The sequence below is a fragment of the Bacillus rossius genome, chromosome 11, assembly GCF_032445375.1.
Source record: "Bacillus rossius redtenbacheri isolate Brsri chromosome 11, Brsri_v3, whole genome shotgun sequence".
In the NCBI taxonomy this organism is placed as follows: domain Eukaryota; kingdom Metazoa; phylum Arthropoda; class Insecta; order Phasmatodea; family Bacillidae; genus Bacillus; species Bacillus rossius.
In genome coordinates this window covers 15607792-15633286 of record NC_086338.1, presented here as the reverse complement: position 1 = coordinate 15633286, position 25495 = coordinate 15607792, and the positions used below count along the sequence as shown (strand labels likewise).

General features: G+C 38.2%; 1 protein-coding gene across 1 annotated transcript in view; it reads right to left on the bottom strand.

Annotated features, from left to right (window-relative positions):
* The window catches only part of LOC134536423 (filaggrin-2-like), a 185193-nt gene that overhangs the window by 3597 nt on the left and 156101 nt on the right, over positions 1-25495 (bottom strand). Inside the window, exons 3-4 of the mRNA XM_063376136.1 lie at positions 18172-19409; positions 17782-17997 (exon numbers count right to left, since the gene is read on the bottom strand). Coding sequence (XP_063232206.1) covers positions 17782-17997; positions 18172-19409 — 1454 coding nt within the window. The remainder of the gene's footprint in view (positions 1-17781; positions 17998-18171; positions 19410-25495) is intronic.

The following is a 25495-nucleotide window of genomic DNA, read 5'->3' as shown; positions in this document are numbered from 1 at the left end:
GAATCCCGCCTGAGGCAAGGGTCTACACGGATGGAATGGGTCTGACTATCACAGGAGCCGGCTGCACTATACAGGGCCTCCGAGAAAATGTATGGGCCCCTGGGTAGTTAGGGTCGTAGGGCCCCTTTACCTCTTTTAAGCGTATACCATACACCACTATGTGAAAAATGTTGAAACTTTGCTTCTTTCATTCAATAGAAAATTGCTAGTAATTTCCTAACTACAAAAATATAGGGTATTTGTGTTATTTTAGTCCAGGTTAAAACTGTTAATTCTATCACACTACGAAGAAAAATTAATATTAATTTATAATGCTTAAAACACAAAAAATTCTTAAACGATAATATGAAATGACATCCCTATGTGTGTGCTTATAAAATATATAAGTGTCCACTCAAATTCATTCTGAACTAATTTTTGGTAATATTGTTATAAAAATACTTTAAAGTAATAGTAAATATTATTAATTAAAAACAACGAAAAACATGAAACCACAATTAATTACTTCTAATATATTTTAATACATGTTACTCAATTACACAATTTAACGCCTTATTTGATGAAAAATCATAAATTGCATGCATTTAAGAATAACAATATTTGTTACATTCAACTTTAACACTCATTCGTATCACATCAATTTACAAGGTTATTTACTGTATACAAATGCATTAATTTAGAAGAACCTCACATTGTTTTACAACACAACAGTAATTACTTTACAACTTAATGACGTTCAGAATAATCATACTCATACGCCGTAAAATAATATTTTAAACTTAAAATTAAAAATGCATGCAAAAAAAATAATAAGCAAAAACATTGGTTTACAAACTATTTAGTAGTTAAAAAGTAATCACAACAAATCTGTCTTCCGAGCCTTTTTAAATGCAAAATCGTTGATTACTTCTTCGTAGTTCAATGACCGAGAAGACTAGGCTTTAACGCAAGCAAGCCGAGCCCACTAATCCTTTCTTGAGACATTGTTGATCAGTGTACATTGTTTATTTCTTCCATTTTGCTGAAGGACCTTTCGGCTTTGGCAAATGGGACCGTAATTGTGCAGAAAACTCGAATAGCGATACACTCGTTTGTAAATAAACTGTCCTCGCAGTTTGTTCAAAAGCTCAAGAGGTTTCAATTTGGTTTGGACCTATATTCGAAACATGAATTGATTTGTGATGTTTTAATTTATTATATATTTTTATTTTTATTTTCTCAGAATATTTTTCACACATCATAATATATATATTTTCAATATCATTGTCATTCATATCCAGGTAGTGCCACAAACATTTAAACATACTGCTAACTTCTCTTGCGGGAGTGAATCGTCAAGTCAGTCCACATACAACAGAGTCATTAAGTTTGTAAAAAACATTCACTCTGAATTCCCCTTCTTCAAGTGTCTCTTTTATATTCATTAGAGACACAGACGCGTCTTCTTTGATGTCATCAAGGAAATATGGTATTTTCTGAGTTCTTCTCTCCTTAAAATCAGTATAGGTTGCTAGATCAGTAGCCATAGCCTCGACTACTATGTTTGCTTGGGCTAGAAGACCCTTCCATTGATCACGAAGCTGCTTCAGTTGTTCAATCAAAATATTGATATTTGCGACTTCTACATCGAGAGTCGCATTTCGGGCTTGTAGAACTTTGTTTCTGAAGTCAATTTCTACAAGAATTTCCAATCAAATTGTAGCCATGAAAATACATTTGAAGGACTTCAGATATTGTGAAATTCCCATAAGTGCTATTTTGCATTCACCTGACAAATGCATATCTTTGCGTTAGTTTAGTGCACGCTTGATAAGGTGCAAATTTTTAGCATATGTTTGAATCTGTCTACTCAAGGAGACCATCTTGTGTTATAAATGCTGTAAGAAGTAACAACCACTTTATTTGTGCATTATTTCCCATCGCTGTGGGCTTCGAGAAATGAAATTATAAAGGTTGGGTAACATTCCGAAAAACGTATTAACTTCTTCACAACACTCAAAAGCATTCACGCCCCACAAATTTAGGCTGTGGGCACCACAGATTAATAATATGGCAAGATTATTCAGTTCACAAAATGATATCTTGTGCGCCATTTTATATGCCAGACATGTTGGCCCCGAGGTCGTATCTCTGTCCACTACAGTCAGCCAGAGGAATTTCATGTATTTCCAGCTCACCAATGACCATATTTGCAATGCCTCGTCCTGATTTATTTTTATTGCAAGACACAAACCTCAAAAAAATCTCCACTATCCTAAATGACGAATCCCGATCTAACACATATCTTAAGACGAAACTTGCCTGCTCAGTATGTGCGGCATCTGGCGTCACATCTACTAGTAATAAAAAACATTTCGATTTATCTCTCTCTCGCTCTCTGCAAGTATGGCTTGAAGAATCCGTGCACTACGAGCCTCAATAAATACATTCTGTGATTCAGTAGAAAGACAGTGAGCTTGTAGCCTTTAGCCAACTCTTTGAGCTTTCTGTACTTTGGTTACATGCTCTCTTAGCAGTGGGTCGTACTGAACTAACAATTAAATAACTCCTAGAAAGTTTCCATTATTGGAATCTCCAATCTTGCTAGAAGTGTCCCTAAATGCAAGGCCTTTATCACCCAGAAACAGAACTACGGACAGTACTCTGTGAAACAGATCTCTCCAATATTTTTTTTAAAATTCAAACCAATTGGACATGTATGTCAGTTCCTTAGTTGAGTCGGCTTTCTAGTGATCTCAATTTAATATAGCATTGCTAATGGTGAACACTCACTTCACGAGATGGCAATTTGTTATATACAGCTTGCGCCACGAGTAATCTTATTTCCATCCATAATTGCTACACAAAACAGGTTCCCGATATTCAGGGACAGCAGAGCTGCAACTAAATAATTTACAAGGAAAACAAAACAGTGAATTATTCGTTTCACTCCACACAATCAATTCTCGGAACACTTTTTCCCCTTTCCTATGATTAGAAAATAAAACTGTTCTGGGAAAGCCCCTTTTCCCTTCATTTGGAAAGTTGTCAGGCATTTTACGAACAAGGTTTTCTACAATACTTGCATTTAAGTAACCACTCTGTAATTTTTCAAGGTCAGAAGACACTTGCCAATCTGATATTCTCCGCTTTGGTTTAGGTAACTCAATATTTTTCTCATATTCTGAAGAAGATAAATCAATTTTACATCTTACTTCTTTAAAAAAATTACTCTCAGGAAAAAACAATATTATTTTCACTTTCTGAAGGAGACAAATTAACTGCACTGCCTATTTCTTCGAGAAAAATTCTGTCAGGAAAAACAGACTCGTCTTTTTCAGCATAATCTGTAGTTTTCAGCTGTGTCTGCGAATTCATTTCAATACCAACATCAAACAATGTTCTTCTTTCTTTTTAACTAACCTCTAATTTCTTCCCTCGTTTCTTGCGCCTTTGAGCCTCCGATCGGTTTTTGTATTGTTCCAAAGTATAACCTCGAAACCACAACTACGAGAATTCACAATGAAAGGAGGCCTTTCTCGTAACAACTAGTACTTGTTACGTTGCTACAGCCGGTCAATGATGACTTAATAAGTCAAAAGTTAGATTCTCACATATAAGGAAAATGTTTTTAATTTCACATCATATCTTGAAAGCACCGCATCGTAGAGAAAATATGCATGAACAAAAATGGTTACAAATTTATTCATAAACATAAAAGTGCGCCACTAAACAAAATCGCACATTGCACTTTATGCACGCTTAATGGTTTTCCGCGCTACACATTGTGCGTCTAAACTGCTGTTGTGTACTGCTTCCTGGAGCTCGGAAAGGGCGTGAAAAATATGGCGCGGAAAGAGAAGGGGGGGGGGAGAAAAAGACGACACCGCAGGATCCTGCTAGGGAAGACAGTTGTTCCCTCCCTCGCTATTCTACACCCAGCCCGCCTCCCTGGCACACCCCAATGCCGGGGCCCTTCGCCGCATTCTTCAGGACAGAAGATTGGGCGAGTCTAATTGGCACTGGCACCGAGTGTACGGGTGTACAGGCCCAAGCAAACCTATTGTGCTGGTTCCTGGTCTTTTTTAATTTCTGCTGTTCCACAAGACCCCTCTCCTAGGCTCGAGCCCCTGAGCGCTGGTTCGGGGCGGCGAGTTCGGGAGATGGCGTTAATAGTTAATAGCTTTTCATCTTCTGCTCGTCTCGAGCAACAAGATAGTAATAATTTTAGGGCGTCCGGGCTAATTGCTGCCTTCCGACTGGGAAAGGGGGACCCTTCAGGCACCTACCACAGCCGGACCTCCGGAGATTTACAAGTCCGGATCCAAACCAAAATTTCAAAAAACCCGAACTTTACAATAAATCGTTAACTTACCGCAGATGGTAAAAGTAAATTTTAAAAGAATTAATAAATCAATAAACAACTTCGTTTTTTTCTCATTTAATTTTAAATAAATAATAAATACTTCAAAATCTTCAGAAATTTTAAATCCCGGAGGGCTGAGGCTATGAGTGGTCCAGGATTATTCTTTATTTCTTTCTGTCCTACAAGACCTTAGTGTGAACTGAATATTATAACTGCTGCTCTGTTGGTTAAGTGGTGCAACGACAGGTGTTTTAGGAACTCGGAAGAACAAAAAGTGAAATAGTTCAAGATGTTTTAATAACATGGGGGAAATTTTTTTCTCAGCCAATTATTTTCTACTTCCCAGTCGGGCCCTTCAGACTAACAGTGCCTGGGCATTTGCTCCTTTCGTCTCGGCGGCCCTGGCCCTATCCGAGGGAGAATGCATGAGGTGAGATGAGATGGGGTATGATGTAGTGCGGGGAACGAGAGTGCTCCGAGAAAACCCACAGTCCATGGCTTCATTCACCACATTTCCCACTTGCAAATATCCGGGAATCGAACCCCGGTCGCCTTGAGGGGAGTGAGGTGTTCAAATTTCTAACCACAGTTGTAAAAATTTATATTGATTAATTTTTAATATATTTTAAGTACGTCGATTTTATAAATTTCGTTTTAGTGTGTTCGGAGTTATATTACCTTGATGAAATCACACTCTTTTTTTTTGTTCACATTTTCTGAGATAGCCTATTTTGAAATTTGTGATGCACGCGCATTTGTATTTTACTTTAATTTATATTTTTATCTCTTACATTTTCACTTAAATATAATTAAAAAATAAAACTTCCCCCTTTTTAAAATTTTTACAGACACCCACATTATATGAAGATTTTTGAAAAAAATCGCATCTTAAATTGAAATCTTTAATACTGTTATCAAATTTCTTATCGTACATGTGAGTACATTAGTATTTTATCTCAGTACTCATAAATAAAATTTCCCAAAAAACATTACCTTCCCACATGATTAAATTCGTTTATATGTATATGTATTTTATACAAACCAAAGCTGACTTTATTTTCTCCCTCTTTTGAATGTTATTCTTTCTTAGTTCTTTTTTATTATTTTTTTTATTTCAAAATTCGTTCAACAGATTCTTAAAAGAATATAGAACATGTCAATAAAGTCAACAAAAATTAACAATACAAACAATCAAATTAATTAAATCATAATATCACATCAAATTAGTACTAATTAAAACAAAAATATAAATACATCAATATGCAAACAAATCATCATAAGTTATTCTAAACATTATTATAATATTCATTTAATGTATAAAATGAATTTTCTAATAAATAGTTTTTGAGTAGAACTTTAAATAGTCTTGGGTTGCAATGGGAGATTCTCCCTTGGTTTATTACCTTCCGCTTAGTTTGCTTCGGAGAGTAGATTTTTATTATCAAACCTACTTATTTGCAACATGAGAACACATGAATACGCTCGTTACTGAGTTAAGATGTTTACACATGACTGACGAGTACTGAAAAACACTCGTTCACATATTTATATTTTTCAAAATTTTTTACTGTATTTTAAATCCGTATCTTACCTTACACCATTATCCAACTAAAGCCAGTCAAAATAAAAGCAATCGAGAGCCAAAGGTCAACACTGAATAAATCTCGTAGTCCTTTTTTCCAAAGTTTTCACTGGTACTATTATAACTCATCGGAAAACTTAACAGCTCTCTATTGAAGTGCAGCCTTTAGTTTGAAAAAAATAGAACGAAATTATAATTTAAAAACTTAAAAAGACACACTTTCAGTGTTTGATGAACTAAAAAGTAAAAAAAAATTAATTTAAGTAATTTGTCCAACAGAGACAGAATGAAATATGAATCTGTATAACGTTAATATTAATAAGCCTTAAATAAAAATAAAATAATAAACAAAACAATTATTTTAATTTAAAAAAGTATGATGTGCTTTATAACAGTTGTCTTAAATTTTCTATCACTAATGTCTATTCTTTAGGATAGTCAATATTAAAATGAAAGGAGAGAGCAGTGCAGTTGTTTAAATTTTCTACCACATCGAAAGCACATCGAAATCAAAGTAGTTAACATTTCCCGAATTTTAAATAATTCGGGATAAATTACTTGCCCATTGGAGGGGGGGGGGGTTTAGGGCTCCGAATGTTTCGTAAACACTAAAAATTAAAAAAATATATATTTTTTTAATTTTTGTAATTTTTTTTCATTCCCCCCTCCCCAAAACATGTGAGTGGAGTGGTAGTCGACTTCAGGCAAATTTCCCATAATGCCCCGGCCTCATGGATGCACAAAAAGCATGGTTATTATCCATAGCTTGAAAGTAGTGGCTTTTTACCTTTCTAACCACCCCCCCCCCCCCCCCCCCATTTCCTACAGCTCAACTCATGAAATTATTATATTTTCATCGGTTCTACAACAAACGCATGCGAGGTTCGTTTAGGTTCTGCGCACGATTATTTTCTATTCTCACAATACATGACATAGCAAATATAGGACATAGCGTGTGACACAAACACATGGTATAGCACCGGTCAACACAACACACTCGCCGAAAACCATCTGGAGTAGTCCGGCGAACGAAAGCACATGTTAGACTTCAAGAGTGGCCCAGTAAACACTAGTTTATTTTTTTCTCTCTTTTGAGAAAATGAAAATTTCGTTGAAAATGAGCCAGGATCCATAACTCCTAGCAGGAGGATGTCCCACCGACGTCCGACTTCGTAATACACCTCTAAGTTCACAAAAAATTCAGTTTTCAGAGTCCCGAAAATTTCGGGGATAATTGCTCCCTTATTCCGACCACAACACCTCCGAGGCCCCGCCCGAGGGTGGCCGATGGTGCCCGAAGACCTCGAGAGTACGGAAGAATCGACGTACTTCAATTTTCCTGACTTTCGAAAAATCGGGGGCAAACTACCGACCCTCGTGGAGGAAGGGGGGATTAAAACCCCGGGCACATTTTACACTGTGCCCCAGCCTCTTGGTTCGGAAACACTCCGAATCGAAAGAGAATCTGTTTTGGAAATTTTAGAAATTTTGGGTTTTGACCTCTTGAGGGGTTGTAAAGGGAGGGAATTGGTCACAGGCGAATTTTTCGTGTACCGGCCTCATAGATACACAAAAAGCATGGTTACTGAACATAGCTCAAAGTATGTAATATTTTTTCCCATAGCTTGAAAGTAGCTGTTTTCTGCCCCTATGACCCTCCCACCATTTCTTCAGGTTATAGTCATAAATGTATTCTATTGTCGTCCGGAATACATTTACTTGCAAAGTTTCAAATCGATACTACAATTAAAAGTAGGTTAAAATCGAAATTTCAAATTTGTTTACAGTGTCACAAGTGAAGCTAATAAAAGTGTGTTAAAAAATATATCGCCTCGCTCGTAATTCTTTATATAGGTCCTAAAATGTTTAATATCTTTGATGCCATGTTTGTTTCAACACAGCCTAACATTTCATTTCTTTTAAGTTTCTCTCGTGTTCTAGAGATAAAATTTGTTCAAGTTTTTAAGTGTAGTCCTAATCATAAGCTTTAAATACGAAAGGTTTCATAAAAATCGGTCCAGTGGTATTTGCGTGATCCTCTAACAAACAAAGATGTGACGGACGCATCAAGCGATAACGCGTTTCAAATTTCAGGAAACGCCATCTATTGAGGATATTCAAACCTAAACTGTTATTAGAGCCTTTAGTTCGCTATCCGTCGCGAGCATCACTAAGCGGACTGGTGCCGCCAAGGAGAAGGATAGGAATTATCTTTGAAAAAATTGGTTTTTATGTCATATCTCCGGCTCCCGTTATCGTAGCAAGATAAAAAAAAATTACACTCGTTTTTAAGACACAAAATAGGTTTTTAAAAACAAAAAAAGGTTTATCAAAATCGGTTCAGTAGTTTTTGCGTAATGCTCGAACAAACAAAGAACCAGAAACAGTTTTAAAATAGTTTAGATAAATACACTCATCACTGACTCACTAACTGACTCTGTATCTCTGTGTGAATTCTGTTTTCGTGCGCTTAAAATGTAACATTTTCATTGCTCTTTGCCAAACTGTTTTTCCTGACATTGTCGCCGATAATCTGCATTGGAGGAAAGCGTCATATTTTGACGAGGCAATAGTTTCATCATTTGTCAGTGATAAAGTAATGAGCCGCTGCCACGTTTTGCCCGCATTTATCTGTTTAATATAGTTCAAGGTGTTGACCTCCACTCGCAAAGATGAATCGAATAAATAATGTTGAGCCAGTTCTCCAGCGCTAATGATAGGATTAAAATTACCGCGAGTATTTGTTTAGGCACACTGAATTGTAGCATAGTAATGTTGTTGCAAACTATATTCGATTAAACACCTTCACACGAATCGCACTGCAAATATGGCTGCCATCTTGGTGTTTATTGAATCGAATCCACAGCAAAGAAGATTATTGAATGACCAGAGACAGTTAACAAGCAATGAAGTTATTCAATATGTTCTACTTTAAAAAGATTTTTTTGTCAAATATTATTTTATCATGTAATATTTATATATACGTATATATCAGAAATAATTTTCATTTGCTAACAGGGTCCACCCTGGCATTTTCCTTTATTTATTTTCCTTTATTGTCCAGGTTTGTGAGAAAAATACTGGCACTGATAGGAGATAGGAAGAATGTAATTGTTACTAGCACGTAATTTAAAGTGGTTTTTTTAATACCTTACAATTTTAAATGTTTTTTTTATTTATTTATATTATAAAAACTTTCAAATATTTTATTGCCTTACATATTGCCACGATTTGATAGGAATTTAATCGTCACCATTTTTATAAAATCAAACCGTTGGTAAGTTTTCAGGAACAATTTACCAAACCTTTTTTTTTAGGTAAATAAGCAAAACTATTGTCGAAATTTTTTGACACCTTTTTATCTTTGGACTATTCCATAGACCTAGGCCCCGGTATGGCCGCTCTCCAAATTATTAAGGCCTCGCAAAACTTAATGTTACAGGGACTCGCAAAGCCTGCATACCGCCATGCTTTGTTATTCTTCCCGTCCATGCCAATTGCTAACAGCGACCTCCATAGAGTGCATGCAAATGATTGGCACGAAATAAAGTAATAACGGTTTGTTACTAGCAGTTTCATTTAAAAATAACCAGAAATTCACTTTGACAATGACATTATTCAACAAAGTACGCAATGAATGTAAACAATTGTAACCAACATGGAGACGAAAAACCTGCAGATTTTGACATTTGTCTAGCTCTTGAGCACCGTAACAAAAATTTTAATTTACAGAGTCAGTGTATTTTACATGTTCCGAAATAAATTCGAGAACAAACACATTCATTTTTTTGTTTTTTTACACATTCCTTGCATAAATTTACCACAGTATCGTGTAATTTTATAATAAATTTTTATTTATAATCCTGAAAAATCAACATGGGGGGAAAATTAAACTTTTTTTAAATTAGCGATTCTTCTGATAGCCTTATACCCACCAAGTCATTGTTAAAGTATATGTACATGAAGTAAAATAACACATTTTGTTGTGATAATAATACACCAAATGGTTTGTGTAGATTTACAAATAAATAGCGCCTATTAAACCCCTATCAACAAGTTGAAATACATTCAATGGTATTCTGGTGTGCGTGTCAGACAACAGTCGTGTAATTTTCCCAATACATCGGTTAATTGTACTCCTAATGCAGGTAATAATGTTCAAAGTTAACATTGAAAAATAAAACTGAGTTGCAGTGTGGAACAAGGACTCTTCTGGTGGTTTTGCCCGGCAGCGGTTCTCCGCGGTCATCAAGGTTTGCAATGCGTGCCTGGAACAGCGGAGTCCACTCAGGGATGTGTCCTCCCTTCACCTCCCTTCGCCTCCTCTTACCCTCGTCTTCTGCGCACTCTGTCGTCAGAGGTGTCTTAATGGTAGGAGCTAGTTCGGAACTTCCTTCTGCGTCCCGTCACCGTAGTGGCAACACGCTACCTCGCTATGGGGGGTTGCAAACAGTTTAGTTGTCAGCAGAAGGGAGGTGTTAACTGTGTTCCACGGAACTTTCGGATCCACTGTTTCAATAATTTAATAATTATGTTTAATGTTTATACGTTGTTCTTCTTGTAGGAATGCGTGATTGGGCGCGGTTATGAGTTGCGTTTCTGATGCCGGTTTAAGACCCGTCACTTGTCCAGGCCTCTGCTGCAAGGCTGCTGTCACTCTGGCGCGACCTTATTTTGAGAATTTGTAAATTAATTTGTTGGGCTTGATGAATGATTGTAAAACATTTTGTTGTGTCTACTTTAATGTAATTAGTAGCGGGTGCAATTTAACGCTGAATTCTTGTTTAAACTGCGAGCCATTAAGTGGGACTGTTGGTAGAAGCAAACCATGCTACACGATGAGGGAAGGACATGATATACTCGTCTAATTGTAATTTGTATATTGTAAAGTATTGGTTTTGATTACGTTTAGTGTGTAACATGTGTCGGTCGGGTGAAATGCCCGAAGCTTACACGATGGTACTGTTAGAGAAAGCATGTCTGAATTATTCCTTAAGGAAGAGAAGAGATGTTATTTTAAATAATGTTCCTCGTGTTACTACTTTAGCGTTTGATTGATTTTGTTGCACGAGCGAGTTGTTTCTAATTTGATGTTCATTGTAGGACTCGTGCTTCTTGGGTTAAAAATATAAAGTTAGTATGACATTTTCAGTCAGGCAAGGAAAGCCAATACTAGTATTGCGGCTCTTGCATTTTGATGCCAAAATGTGTACGTAGTAATAAGCCGGCTCTTTCTTGAAACACTGTTTTGATAGGGGCCTTGTAACGTGTCTGGTTAAAGTTTGGATCAAGTTGATGTGAGCACTTTATGTAGCGGTGCTTCTTTTACGCTACGTTTAACATTGTTTTGTGCATGCTATTTCTTAATTGTATTTCAAGTATCTCGCACACTTTTAATGCTTAATTCATAGCGTGGATGTAATTGTTCATCATATTTCGTGTGCTTTTGCAGTTATAATTATTTATAATCGCATATATGCTTCTAATTTTCTTTTGTCATGCTTTGGGCATTTACATAATTTGTGAATTGAATCTTTGTGTCTATACTTATAAATGTAATTAAATGGGGAGCCCACCTCTGAATTATGATTTCTGAAAAGGTAGCCGTGTTTCACACTCACGAAGTTCAGAGTGTGAATGCTTGTAAGTTTTCTCCACAGCACTAGAGTCCAGGCATAGGACCTACCAGAATGCCCAATCCTTGAGATTAATTCGTTATCTCCAGGGCAGGGGTAGAAGTTGTCTTATGGTAACTCTCGAGCACTCCGTCTGGTATCAGTTTTACACCCAAAATTTGATAGTAGCATTATACTTACATAAAATTAAATAATGCTTTGTGTTGTGATGATAATACACTAACTAGGTGTGTGTGATTTCTCACAAACAGTATGCCATTAAACAGTATAAATAAATGTCCATCTACTCACTTGCATCCGTATCCTTGTGTGCCTGTAGTAAAAAAATAATAATAATTTTTACCTTGGAAATAGGCTATTTTTAACACGTATATGGGTAAGTTATGAAAACTCATTGTAAGTAATTTTATATGAAGTGTTAAAAAATACTCTAAAATACAATACTGTTCATGACATTAAAATTTACTTTTTTTTATTTCTGCATAAATGCAGGTGTGAAATTAAAATTTAGTTGTTATTTATAAAATAATTAAATATATTTTTACACAGCTTTTCGATAAAAAAAAACAGTTCCAAAGTAATTGTTGCTTTAAATTTTTGATCGTGTAAAACTACTTATTATGAATTGTCAGATTTCTCCTTCATTATTAGAAAAATATGGCACTGAACCCTGTGAAAAAAATGATGTTGACTTAAGATGTAATAGCTGGAACTAAAGCAAGTGATACTAGCGCCCCTGACAGCTGATTTTGTAAATTATGAACATAAGTCTAGTGGAAGCACTGTGATTAAAAGAAGCAGTCGACGGAACCCAAGCGCCCCCCCCCCCCCCTCCTTAACCAAGTGTAAAAAAAGAGCTTCATAGGGATCTCTCTATAATTTAAACAAATTTTCTTAGTTAATATACCTTATTTAATTCCGTAAATTCTAACTTGTTACAATGGTGCCTAATGGTGAAGGTCGTGGCTTTTAGAGCACGAGAAGAGAATATGCGATCCTGGTTCAAGCCCATGCCAACACAACGGTAATTTAAAAATGGATCTACTCTAAGCCATAGTAGCGACACATACTAGCGACCTGCAGAACCTTCCATGATGTCGTTTAAAATTAAATATTTATAATTTTATTTGATAAGTGATAGAAACGCATATAGGGCAGCGTTATATAATACAGACATACGTGATCTACAAACACAATGTGTGAGTAAATTACGATTTTAATTAGTAAAATTACTCATTTTATTGTTAAACAGTTAAAATTTCTTATACGTGATCCGCTCAATTAGACCAAATTTGTTGGCGTCAATTTACAACAAAACTGTCTCTATACACATGTGTAGGATAAATACATTTGAAAATTTGGGGTAAAATTACATCTATATTAGTGGAATTACGGCTGCAACCTAAATCAGTATAAAAATAAACTTTTTTTACAGCGTACTTATTATTTGTTTTCTCTTTTTTCCCCCTTTTCAGACAAGATCCTTCTTTACAAACCCTGTGCCATAGAACCAAATTTTTTAAATACGTCACATATGTTAACTCTATTATCTAATAACTTCCGTTAACTTGTGATCCTGATATCACTCTACCCGTTGCAAAATTGTGTTACATTAAAATTACCTTAAAATTATTATTTTGACGTAGCAACGTCTAATAAATCGATGAACGCCGGCTGCACGCACGCAAAAGGGTCTCGTTAAGCACATTGTCCCGTTACGCTGTGTCCCGTTACGCTCATTGTACGCTTGCGCCGCATCTATATCTCATTCACTCGATTGGATCAACCATCGATTTGACTTTTTCGATGCAAATTAAACTTGAAACACTCGCATTCGTTTCCTACTTTTCCTATCATCGTCCTATCCTTAACAGAATAACACAGATTGGAAGAAGTTAAATAGTAAACATGTATAAAAGTTATAGTTAAAATAATCTCTTCGTTAAAGGAATAAACATATTTGAATTAATGAGTGCAAATAAAAGTAAATTTATCAATAAAATTGTAGATTTCATTTCACTCCTTCTTTGTATCCATACAAAATAGTGATAATTCAATAAAAATGATTCAATTTTTTTTCACAAAAGTGTGCAATCATTTCATCAATGTTTTGTTTAGACGTTTTCACGTTTAACTATCGTCCGTAAAACCGACTTTACAGACAACCAATTTTTTTTAATTAATGACTATGTGTAGCTAAGCTACAGTGAAAATAAAATCACAGCTGAATTTTTATTTCATATACTCGGAATAGATATGAGAAAAGAGCAATGTGTGAAATAAAGTGAACGTGGGTATCCATATAGCTGCAAGTCCTCAGTGTTGGGCGACAAAAGTTGACCAAAAAGGATGGAAACAGTAACACTACAACATCCTTAGTAGCGGCTATCAAGATTCTGGTAGCAGCATTTAGGTCGCGTTTTATCGTTATGTCTTTTTCCCTCACTTTATTTCCGCATACGCGCTGTCGTGATTCGCTCTGAATCGCTAGCAATGAGCTTAGGGTTGTTTTCTTTTTTATTTGTTGATAAATTTATGCCTGTGTTTAGCACGTATTTTTATTTCTATCATTTATAAAGTCATCGCTGTATCTTTGGGTTTCTGAAGCTACGTACGGCAATCATAAAGATTCCAAAGAAATTTGCCCATTTAAAATCAACCTTAGTGCTCATTAAAAAGCATATAATTATTTTTTTTTCACAAAAATAATTGTCAATTGGAAAAGCTTCAGTGAATGGAATCATTATTTACGTTGTTAAATCTAAACTAATTTTTTGAAAGTACTTTAGGAGTCGTGAGAATAAACTTATTTTATTGAAAATGTTAAGAAAAATTTTATTTCTGTCTTAAAAATGACTAACAGGAAATCTAGAGTTAATTTAAGAATACATAAGCACATTGCATTCGTGGTTACATGTTTTATTTACATAGTTAATGGAAAACTGATTTTTTTTATTTGATTAAAATCAGACTAGATATCTAGGACCCAAGGATAAATTCAAATAACATATCTAGGATGCATTTCAAATAAGAAAAATGGCAAATACTTTAGGAGGTGCGTGCTAATATAATATGGATAAAAAGATTAAAATATGCTTAAGTTAGAGCAACAAACGTTATGGATACTACCTGAACAAAATCGGGCAATTTTCCGAAACATTTTTCAAACAAAAGAAACAAATGAAAAAGATAAAGAAAAGTATGATATTAAATAAATATATTTGGGTGAAAACCAAACTGAAAATTTTCTAATTATAAAATATTAAGTTCTGCGGAACGCTTGTTGGGAACTGCCATGAACAGTGCACAAGGACTAGGGACAGCAGGGAATGTAGCCTCTGAAAAGAACTGTATAAATCTCCAAGTCACATGTTTACTATTTCCCATAAAAATGTGTACAAATCACATGTCAATCCTTCTTCCTCAGTCACTTGACCACCTTCTGGATTATTTGTTCGCTTGCTTGCCACAGCTTCCTGATAACATAAGAATAACAACTGTCGGATACCTGTGACAAAAAATATTTTACTGCAAAACAGGGCAGGGAAAAATAAATCTTCTTTTGATTATGCACCATACTTCAGCTTTAAGAAAACACTTGAATTTATTACGATTTCGGCAGACATTGTGGCTCGCTGCCCTGTATACTGGGTCAAGTGGCACGTTCCTATACACTACCAAAATTACTGCCATAGCTTTTCAAAACGGCTCAAAGAAATAGGCACAATACCACCCCTGACTTTAGATTCTTAGTGTGTGAGCAAAGCACAATATAAACAATCATTAAGGAAAATAAATAAATTTTAAAATTTTTTATGTCGAGAGTAGGTGATGGCAGCTAAAAATAAAAAAGGCATCAAATTATAAGGCATTTTATTTTTCTCTCAAAAATTTCCTAAGCCAACTAATTACAATCGCTGTACAATGGCAGTGAGCTTATATCATACCTTAGCTCAGTACCGAAAATCATTTATGAAAAATTAATTTGCTTACAAATTACATTCGTACCATATTCCCAGCATATGATTATTTTCTAAAATGACCAAAAAGATGTGCTTTACCAAAGACACTAAATATGAATATACTATTTTTGCGGGAACAAACAACCTCATAAAAAATACAATATTCAAAAGAGAGGCAATTCCTCAACTGTCAACAATATTTATGCAAACAACTAAAAAATTTAATTGAGCGTAGAAGTTACTCATACCAACTGCCAAATAATAAATATGCTACTAACTAAAAATATCCTATACATATTTTACATTAGTCCCACTAGTGGTATTTATTTATGTATAGTATGGTTTTTGTGCACATATCTTTCGTAAGGAGGCAAACTTGGTAGTTCCGGGTTTCATAAAAAAATTCTTGCCAACAAGCTCACTGGACGCGTCAAAGTTTAACGAGTTTATCCAAGGTGCAGTTACACTGGGTGGGTACCACTTACTTGAAAAGTTTGCGGCGTTTCTCTTCGTCTCTCGATGAGTTGGGAACATTCAATCTCGCATGTTCTGGCATGGACCAAGCTGCTGGTAAACCTTCGTAAATAGCAAAGCGGTGGTAACCGCCCTTTACGTAAACACGCCCCACCGCCAGGTGATGAAACGGCGCTAGTGGTGCTCGCGTTTATTGGTCCGCGCACCGTGTCTTGAAGACCACACAAACTTCTGCACGAGACTCCAAAAGGGAAGCCTTCTTTTCACAGACAAGAGAGCCAAACGCCCGATCGTGCATCTTCGGTTTTTTTTTTTTTTTTTTGGTTCATTGTAAATAAATATGGCGGCGTTGATAAAAGAAAAGACCATGAACAAGGCAACGGTATTTATTTTTAAGCCACCAAATTTTTCGTTTTCCGTGTGTCCGTGAATGTTTATTTTTGACAACTCATGATAACTAATGGTCAATTAGGTTAGGTTAGCTATATTATAAATACTTTTAAACATTGTGGACGGTTGATTTGGTTAGGATAGCTACATTAAAGATACTGTGAAATCATGTAAACAGCTTCCTAGCGCTGGATAGCTACATGTAAAATGTTATTTGCTAAGCAACCATAAAATTATTTTACAGTACTTTTAATGTAGCTATACTTACCTAATATAACCAACCATCCACATTGTTTTAAATTATTTATAATGTAGTAACCGATCCTAATCGACGGCAAAATTTAATGCCACACCGATTTATGCAATGAGATAGAACTGCGTATGGCATATGAGTAAGCTACATCCCAAATAAATACACCTGTTGTAGTACGAAAAAAAAGCGAGCATGAACTTCGGGGAACTTGGTGTGGCTCTCTCGTCTGTGAAATGAAGGCTTCCCACTCCAAAAGGGCACTCCACATTTTTAAGTGAAAAGGTATTCGCCTTGGAAAGCGTACAGTACTACGTGCCGCAGCAATCGGCCCGAATACAAGCACGGCACATGTGCCTCCGCTCGGCCAATCAGCCATCCTGTCTGCCCCCCTCCCCCTCTCTTCTTCGTGTGCACTCGCTGTCGGCGCGCCACTGACGGGAAATAGTTCCGACAGACTATCACACTGATTGCACACTTAATACTTATACTAACTTTCAAACTAATTCTACGCCCAAAATATTAAAAAATAATGACATATAAAAATATCCAAAGCTTAAAATTACCAAGGAAAAGCCATACACTTGAAAATATAACATCACAGATTAGGTTTTTTAGAGTCTCAAAGCTTCTAGTCCATTCTCTGTCGAACTTCACAGTTCGTACCAACTTTGGCATAAACGTACCACAGTAAATTTCTGACCCAGTAAAATTTAAAATAACAGAAAGTACTTATAAACTAAATAAGTTGCATAACAAAGAAAATTAATAAACATAAAAGTGAACTAATAAATATTAGAGAGTGACGTAGCATAGATTACATCGCAAATTGATCACTACATTATTCCTTGACAACTGCAGGTTAGTGAAAATAAACCAGAGTTTGTTAAAGTAAAAAATATAAACTGTAAACAAGAGATGAAGCTACCCCATTGAATATTCCTACTCGCATCCCCTCAGTAAATCTTAAATAATGAGGAAGAGAGTAGTGTTTTCTGAAGGCACAATATTTAGCTAAATATGTTATTCCTTTCGGGGATCCAAGACTGAGTACAACTATCTTGGAGTCCCACCTTACAGGAAGTTGTCTGATAATGTACACCGCCTGTGATGCAGGTTGTGCGGATGGCTCGATACTGCACCTCGCTGGACCACGGGGTGGGCCCGAGCTGGCACACTTCGTCCCAGCTCCGTCTGCACCCGCCTGCTCGCCCCCGGAGTCACGACTCACTCTCGGGCTGCTCCGGTCTGCCCAGGTCTGCTCCGGGCTGCTCCGGTCTGCTCCGGGCTGCTCCTGTCTGCTCCTGTCTGCTCCTGTCTGCTCCGGTCTGCTCCGGTCTGCATCGGTCTGCTCCGGGCTGCTCGCCCCCGGAGTCACGACTCACTCTCGGGCTGCTCCGGTCTGCCCAGGTCTGCTCCGGGCTGCTCCGGTCTGCTCCGGGCTGCTCCTGTCTGCTCCTGTCTGCTCCTGTCTGCTCCGGTCTGCTCCGGTCTGCATCGGTCTGCTCCGGGCTGCTCGCCCCCGGAGTCACGACTCACTCTCGGGCTGCTCCGGTCTGCCCAGGTCTGCTCCGGTCTGCTCCGGGCTGCTCCGGGCTGCTCCTGTCTGCTCCTGTCTGCTCCTGTCTGCTCCTGTCTGCTCCTGTCTGCTCCGGTCTGCATCGGTCTGCTCCGGGCTGCTCCGGGCTGCTCCGGTCTGCTCCGGTCTGCTCCTATCTGCTCCGGTCTGCTCCGGGCTGCTCCGGGCTGCTCCGGTCTGCTCCGGGCTGCTCCGGTTTGCTCCTGTCTGCTCCTGTCTGCTCCGGTCTGCTCCGGTCTGCTCCGGTCTGCTCCGGTCTGCATCGGTCTGCTCCGGGCTGCTCCGGTCTGCTCCGGGCTGCTCCGGGCTGCTCCTGTCTGCTCCTGTCTGCTCCTGTCTGCTCCGGTCTGCTCCTGTCTGCTCCGGGCTGCTCCGGTTTGCTCCTGTCTGCTCCTGTCTGCTCCGGTCTGCTCCGGTCTGCTCCGGTCTGCTCCGGGCTGCTCCGGGCTGCTCCGGTCTGCTCCGGTCTGCTCCGGGCTGCTCCGGTCTGCTCCGGGCTGCTCCGGTTTGCTCCTGTCTGCTCCTGTCTGCTCCGGGCTGCTCCGGTTTGCTCCGGTCTGCTCCTATCTGCTCCGGTCTGCTCCGGGCTGCTCCGGGCTGCTCCGGTCTGCTCCGGTCTGCTCCGGGCTGCTCCGGTCTGCTCCGGGCTGCTCCGGGCTGCTCCGGTCTGCTCCGGGCTGCTCCGGTTTGCTCCTGTCTGCTCCTGTCTGCTCCGGTCTGCTCCGGTCTGCATCGGTCTGCTCCGGTCTGCTCCGGGCTGCTCCGGTTTGCTCCTGTCTGCTCCTGTCTGCTCCTGTCTGCTCCGGTCTGCTCCGGTCTGCATCGGTCTGCTCCGGTCTGCACCGGTCTGCTCCGGGCTGCTCCGGTTTGCTCCTGTCTGCTCCTGTCTGCTCCTGTCTGCTCCGGTCTGCTCCGGTCTGCATCGGTCTGCTCCGGGCTGCTCCGGTCTGCTCCGGGCTGCTCCGGTTTGCTCCGGTCTGCTCCTGTCTGCTCCGGTCTGCTCCGGGCTGCTCCGGGCTGCTCCGGTCTGCTCCGGTCTGCTCCGGTCTGCCCTGGTCTGCCCCGGTCTGCTCCTCTGGCAGCTCTACTCCATGCAGTGGCCCTGGTACTCCCTCGCCTCTCCTGGACGTGGAGACGCTCTACTGCTGTCTCCGCCTGTGACAGGCAGCTGTGCACCAGGTCTATCCATGTCTGTTTCAGCCGACGCCGGTTGTAAGGGACTTAAACGTCCTGCCAGAAGTCCAGTAGCTGTCTGCTCTACACTCGATGACGGTCTCACCTGGCAAGCGAGTGGCTCAAATGAGTTACCTATTACTCGCTCTTTCTCGTCATTCGTGCCTCTTTCCCCGGTGTTCCTTCCCCGGATCTCTTGGATGTGGACCACAGGATGACGTAGATACGTTACGATATCACGTAACGCAACTTCCAGTCGAGTGACGTCAGGCGAGTGACTATCTGATCGTGCATGGGTCGCGGACCGCTAGTTGTAGACCCCGGACTCGCTGTTGGTCGCTGACTTTAATAGCTGCGCGCCGGCCCCAGTTCATGTAACTGGCCGGGCGAGCTGCTCTGTTGCTGGTGGATTAATCTGTACGCTTCGTTATTAGCTTGGTGTAAGGCCACGCTCACACACCCGCACTCAGGAAGCTATCCTCGCACCTGATCTGGGCTTAGTGAACCACGGCCGCCAAGTCACGGGGCACGGGAAAACTAATGACGCCAAAATCACCTCGTTGCAAGCTTTCCAAAGCATTTTAAATAGTTTTGTTTGATAGTCTCCTGCTTAAGACTGTATTAAAACAAAAAAAACGAACATAAACTTCTTGAAACATCTAGCTGTATATTTTCCCGTTTTTGGGAGATTTGAAAAAGAAACGGTAATAATATTCTGTGCCAAAATAATAAACCCTTATACCTAATTTTATAAGATTCTTTAAGCAAATTCATCATAAAATTATATTGTTATATTTAAATATAAAAATATAAGTTATCAGTAAATTGTTTCTTTAATTTATCCTAAGAATCTAGATAATTTCTATGAGCGAAAAAAGAATAACGCAATAAAATATCAGAGTTATATATATTTTATCTTTCATTTTAACTTTACCATACTAAAAATGTTTCAAGATCAATTTTCTTAGATTACTCTGAAATAATTGTTTTTGCAAAATTCAAAATCTGTAAGTATTAACTTCCTCGTTCACTCAAACAAAACTTGAAAAATTATAATAGGGATTTCTCTACTAATTACACTGCAATATGGTAAAAAAAAAAAGTCAAATAATAAATTTTCAATTTTGGTTTTTTGTTTACCAGCAAGGGGACCACTGCATCAATAACTCGAAGAAACACTGCAGGGTAGCGCGTTTTATACAGCCACGCCTCGAGGTTGCGCGTCACACGTGCGCGTTCATCGGAACACTTAATCGACTGTATATACGAATAAATATTAACGTAAAAAAATTGTTTGTCTGTAAAGTCGGTTTACGGACGATAGTTTAACGTGACAACGTCATAACAAAACATTGATGTAATGATTTCATACTTTTATGAATAAAATTGAATCATTTTTATTTTAATAATAAAAGAATAAATACTTGAAATTATACTAGTAATCAGATTTTTAAAATGCAAGAATTTTTTACCTTTACTGCCGAATTTTTTGTTGTAATAAGCAATGAAAACCACATTAACTTTTCACTTCACTTTATAAACAGTCGACGAAACAGTTCACGTGTAGATGTAAGTTGTGTGCTGCCGCTGTCTTTCTTCTCCTCGGACGCATAGGCCAATCGAGTGGACGAGAGATATATGCGGCGCAAGCGTACAATGAGCGTAACGGGACACAACGTAACGGAACAATGTGTGTATCGGAACACTTTTTCGTGCGTGCAGCCGGCGTTCATCAATTTATTAGACGTTGTCACGTCAATAAACTCAACACAAAAAAAAACGTTCATGGTAATGATGGTGTGTGTTCTGTGACTGATTCTACCGCCGAGAGTACATTGCCACTTGTAAACTTATAACACAACACACCGGAATAATCACAATACAACTATTAAATCCACAATTAGATAGTATCCTCCCTATAAAACATAAACAAAACCCCAACACACTACAAAAACCACATCGCTTACCTCAAACGAAGACATTTAATTTTGCAAGTAAAATAATGTTCCAACAGCGTGTTTCTTGACTGTTGTTGTTCATTAAAAGTTATATTACTTTTATTGTGATAGAGAAAGCAGCATTAGTTCTTTGTGGTAGTTTTACATTTGAAGGCGCGTTGACGGTGAAATTTTACTATGCAACATTAATGCAATGAAATGCGCACGCATCACTCTTCTATACCCAGGAGCCGAAATAGTCGAGACGCTGACCCACATGTCACAAAATTCACCCGTATATATCCACTTTCGTGAACATCAGGGAAGTACTGAGCATAATAGTGTGCCAAACGAATCTCTATCATTCCTTTGAGGCTCTACTAGCGAACCTACCAAAAGGGTTAAAAGTGAAGCCTGCCGATAGCCTATTTAAAGGGCAAATAAAACATTCAATCTAAATGGAAAAAATTAAAGAAACACAGATGGTTAAATTGGATAGATAATTTACTGTAACACTGTACAAGGTGGTGATACAAACCAGTATGGCTCGGTTAATATCTTTATAAGAGCATACATTTCCTAACTTGGTGCATCACACGTAAAAATCAAGGTTTTAAAGTATAAACATTATTTAGGTGAACCACAAAGGACTAATTCAAATTTGGGCACAAAAGCATTACATTTAAAGGCGCCAATAAAACTCCGACAATATTATTTACACTCGAAATGACCATAGACTCTAAATGGGTATAAAGTCTTTTTAATTTTCCACTATCCCACAGCGTGTGTAGTTCTAAGAAAAATGCGGGGACAATAACATTAAACTACCAACATGACTAAAAGTTCCATGTACTCTTACCAAACACGTGCATCTAAAATGCATAAGAAAGGAAAGAAAAGGAAACGTGTTGCGTACAATGCCTAGCGCCTCCCCTGGCAAGTGTCGTATCTCTTCAAAAATGTTTTTTGCTCAAACACTATGATTTTCGTAGTCTTTAATAAAGTTACAACACGGACAAAAATGTAACAGTTCATTCGTAGACGAAAGATGGTGTCTGCAAACCATACACAGTGGCCAGCGCCAGAATCTCGATTGCGCTGGCATAGGAAAATGCGTGCGCTACAATAACCTATAGCTGCACCCAAACATCGTGTAAGATAATAAGAAAAAATAGTTTATAAATTTGGTGAAAATTTGCTCAAATGAGAGCGATCTCAAAAAAAATTGTCTGAAAGTGTGGGACCGAATATCATGTTACCCAAACCAAATTATTTGCAAAAATATAGTCCCAACAAGCAAACTTATTTGTGTCACGCCATATTATACACCAACACATGCTGAAACTGCTGCTAACGAGTTACTCTAATTTTATCCTCGTTAAATGCACCACTACTGCACAAGCGCTGTACAGTACTGTTCACAAGTGAGGTTCATTCCATAAAAACACACTCGTGGAAACGAAAGCTGTAAAGCTTGAATAATGAGGAAGGCTGTAAATCTTGCATAATGAGATACCAGTTTATGAGCGTAGGTTAATGGCCGTGACACGAAATCGAGCGCAAACAAAATGAGTCACAGACGAAATAACATTTTGGTGCACACTGAAAATATCACCCAAAAATCCCTAATCCTCGGCTGTCAGTAAGAGGCGGCGTAACCTTACTTGGTAATGTGCAGGCCGATGGCTCGTCCCAGACCTCTGTTGCCATCAGGTGAGAAGTAGTTGTGTCCGGGAAATGCGTGATGCAACCGCCCAGTCAGCGCGGCACGGTACATCCGTGCCTACGTGCCACTAAACTCGAGCCCAGAGTAAATAAAATAAAAATGAGTGCTAGCATGAAACACAAGTCAAATATAAATTAATCAAAAACTTCCAACTGCAAGGATTTAAAATTAACATACAAAATAATTAATATAAAAATATCAAGCAAACTAGAGGCTTGAACTGTGTGGACACGCCTACTTTAATAGTCTTTACGAGACATAATCGCAACTAAAAATACTTTTTATTTATAGTCAAGAGATTTGGGAAGCTTAAGATGTCCATCAAGTTCTGTCCCTGCCCGAACACGCCCGAATATTCACCTTCGGCCAACCTCGGGTTTATTTATATATATATTTATATATATATTTATATTTCTCTGTTTATTTTAATGTAGCTTTACTAACCTAACTAACCGTACATAGTGTTCTAAAGTGTTTTAATGTAGCTAACCTAACCGACCACTTTTAATATTTGAATTCATTTTTCCTGCGCAAAAATAAAACAAATCCCGAAGTTGGCCGAAGGCGAATTGTTCGGGTGTAATCGGGAATAGCAGAACTGTATGTGCATCTTAGGTCTCCCAGGAGATTTGAGGTGGCAAAACATGGCGTCAAAGATATCTAACATTTATTTTGGTTCTCTATAACATTACGCTCGCGGTGCTATCTCCAGTGTGTTTTTCAAACTGAAAGCAGCAAGCAGTCCAATAGGGACGTTTAAACAGGGGAAAGTATAACCTGTAAGTCTAGGTAGCAACACAGTAACGCAGTGGCGCAGTGTGTTGCTGGCCCTGAGGAGGCCAGGCGGCTGAGCGCCGAGATAACAGTAACCCCGTGTCGAGAGCCGGTCTCCGCGGCTTAGAGGCGTCACGTACCCGCTTAGCGCCCGTTGCTTTCCCCCTTCACTGGTGCCGACAGACCCGGAGCAACGACAATACTTCAAACAATATCTAGAAATAAAATAAAAATATAACAATACGTTTGTGCAATTATATATATTTATATATAACGGCTATTTTAATTTTTTGACGTGACAACGTCGAATAAATCGATGAACGCCGGCTGCACGCACGGAAAAGTGTCCCGTTACGCACATTGTTCCGTTACGCTGTGTCCCGTTACGCTCAGTGTACGCTTGCGCCGCATCTATCTCTCTTCCACTCGACTGTTTATTAAGTGAAGTGAAAAATTAATGTGGTTTTCATTGCTTTTTACAACAACAATTTCGGCGATAAAGGTTAATTATTCTTGCATTTTAAAAATCTGATTACTAGTATAATTTCAAGTATTTATTCTTTTATTATTAAAATAAAAATGATTCAATTTTATTCATAAAGTAGGTATGCAATCATTTCATCAATGTTTTGTTATGACGTTGTCACGTTAAACTATCGTCCGTAACCCGACTTTTCAGACAACCAATTTTTTTTTAATCTTTATAACTTAAAGTAGCTTGGCCTCTGGGTTGTAGCCGTGTCCTTGGCCGCTAATTCACCGACGTTTCGGTTGACACTGCACTCGGCATCATCAGTTAACTACTGAGTAGGCGACTGCAATGTCGACCCGAAACGTCGGTTAATTTATTCGCCAAGGACACGGCTACAACCCAGAGGCCAAGCTACTTGAGACAATGGCCGTGAAAGCATGCGCACATATTTATAACCTAGTTTTAAATTTTTTGTTCTGTATTTGTCTGTTTGTTCCAGTATCACGCAAAAAACTAACGAACAGATATATCTATGAAATGTTCATGAAATTCCACTCCCTAGAGGGTATAAAATGGTGAAAACCTTTTTAGAATTAAAAAAAAAATTATCCAAAGTTAATGAGAAATATGATAGAGCATAATTTAGATAAGGGAAACATAATTCAATATCTCCTTTCAATGATTTTTGTAGTAAAATTCCAGAGAGTGTAAAAGGTGTAATAATTATTTAATGAAAAAATAGCTTGGCAATTTAACTTAAATATTTTTCGATAAGAAACTTGCAACTAATTACACACATAAAGAGTTTCGTAGAACGTCAATATTCTTGTTTAACTCAATAAGGGTAATATTAGGGCACTTTTTCTTTAGTAACAAAACATCATATTTCCTAGTACAACAAATTGGGTGGTAAAGAATATTTTAAATTTGTGCATCAGGACAGTGGAAACTTGTAAGTATTTGTTACTAGTGTTTGATCATAAAAATTGAATAAACGTAGCTGAAATAATTTTAGTGCGTAAAAAAATTTAATACAACTAAGTACAAAATTATGTTTACCATTTCTGAACTTTCCATCCGGAAGCTCGATAACATATTTGAAAATAAAATGAAATAATGGTATATTTGGCTTTGTGGGACTTGATGCGATACAACGAGAAAAGAAACACTGGGATATTCAGCTTCGATGAGGTAT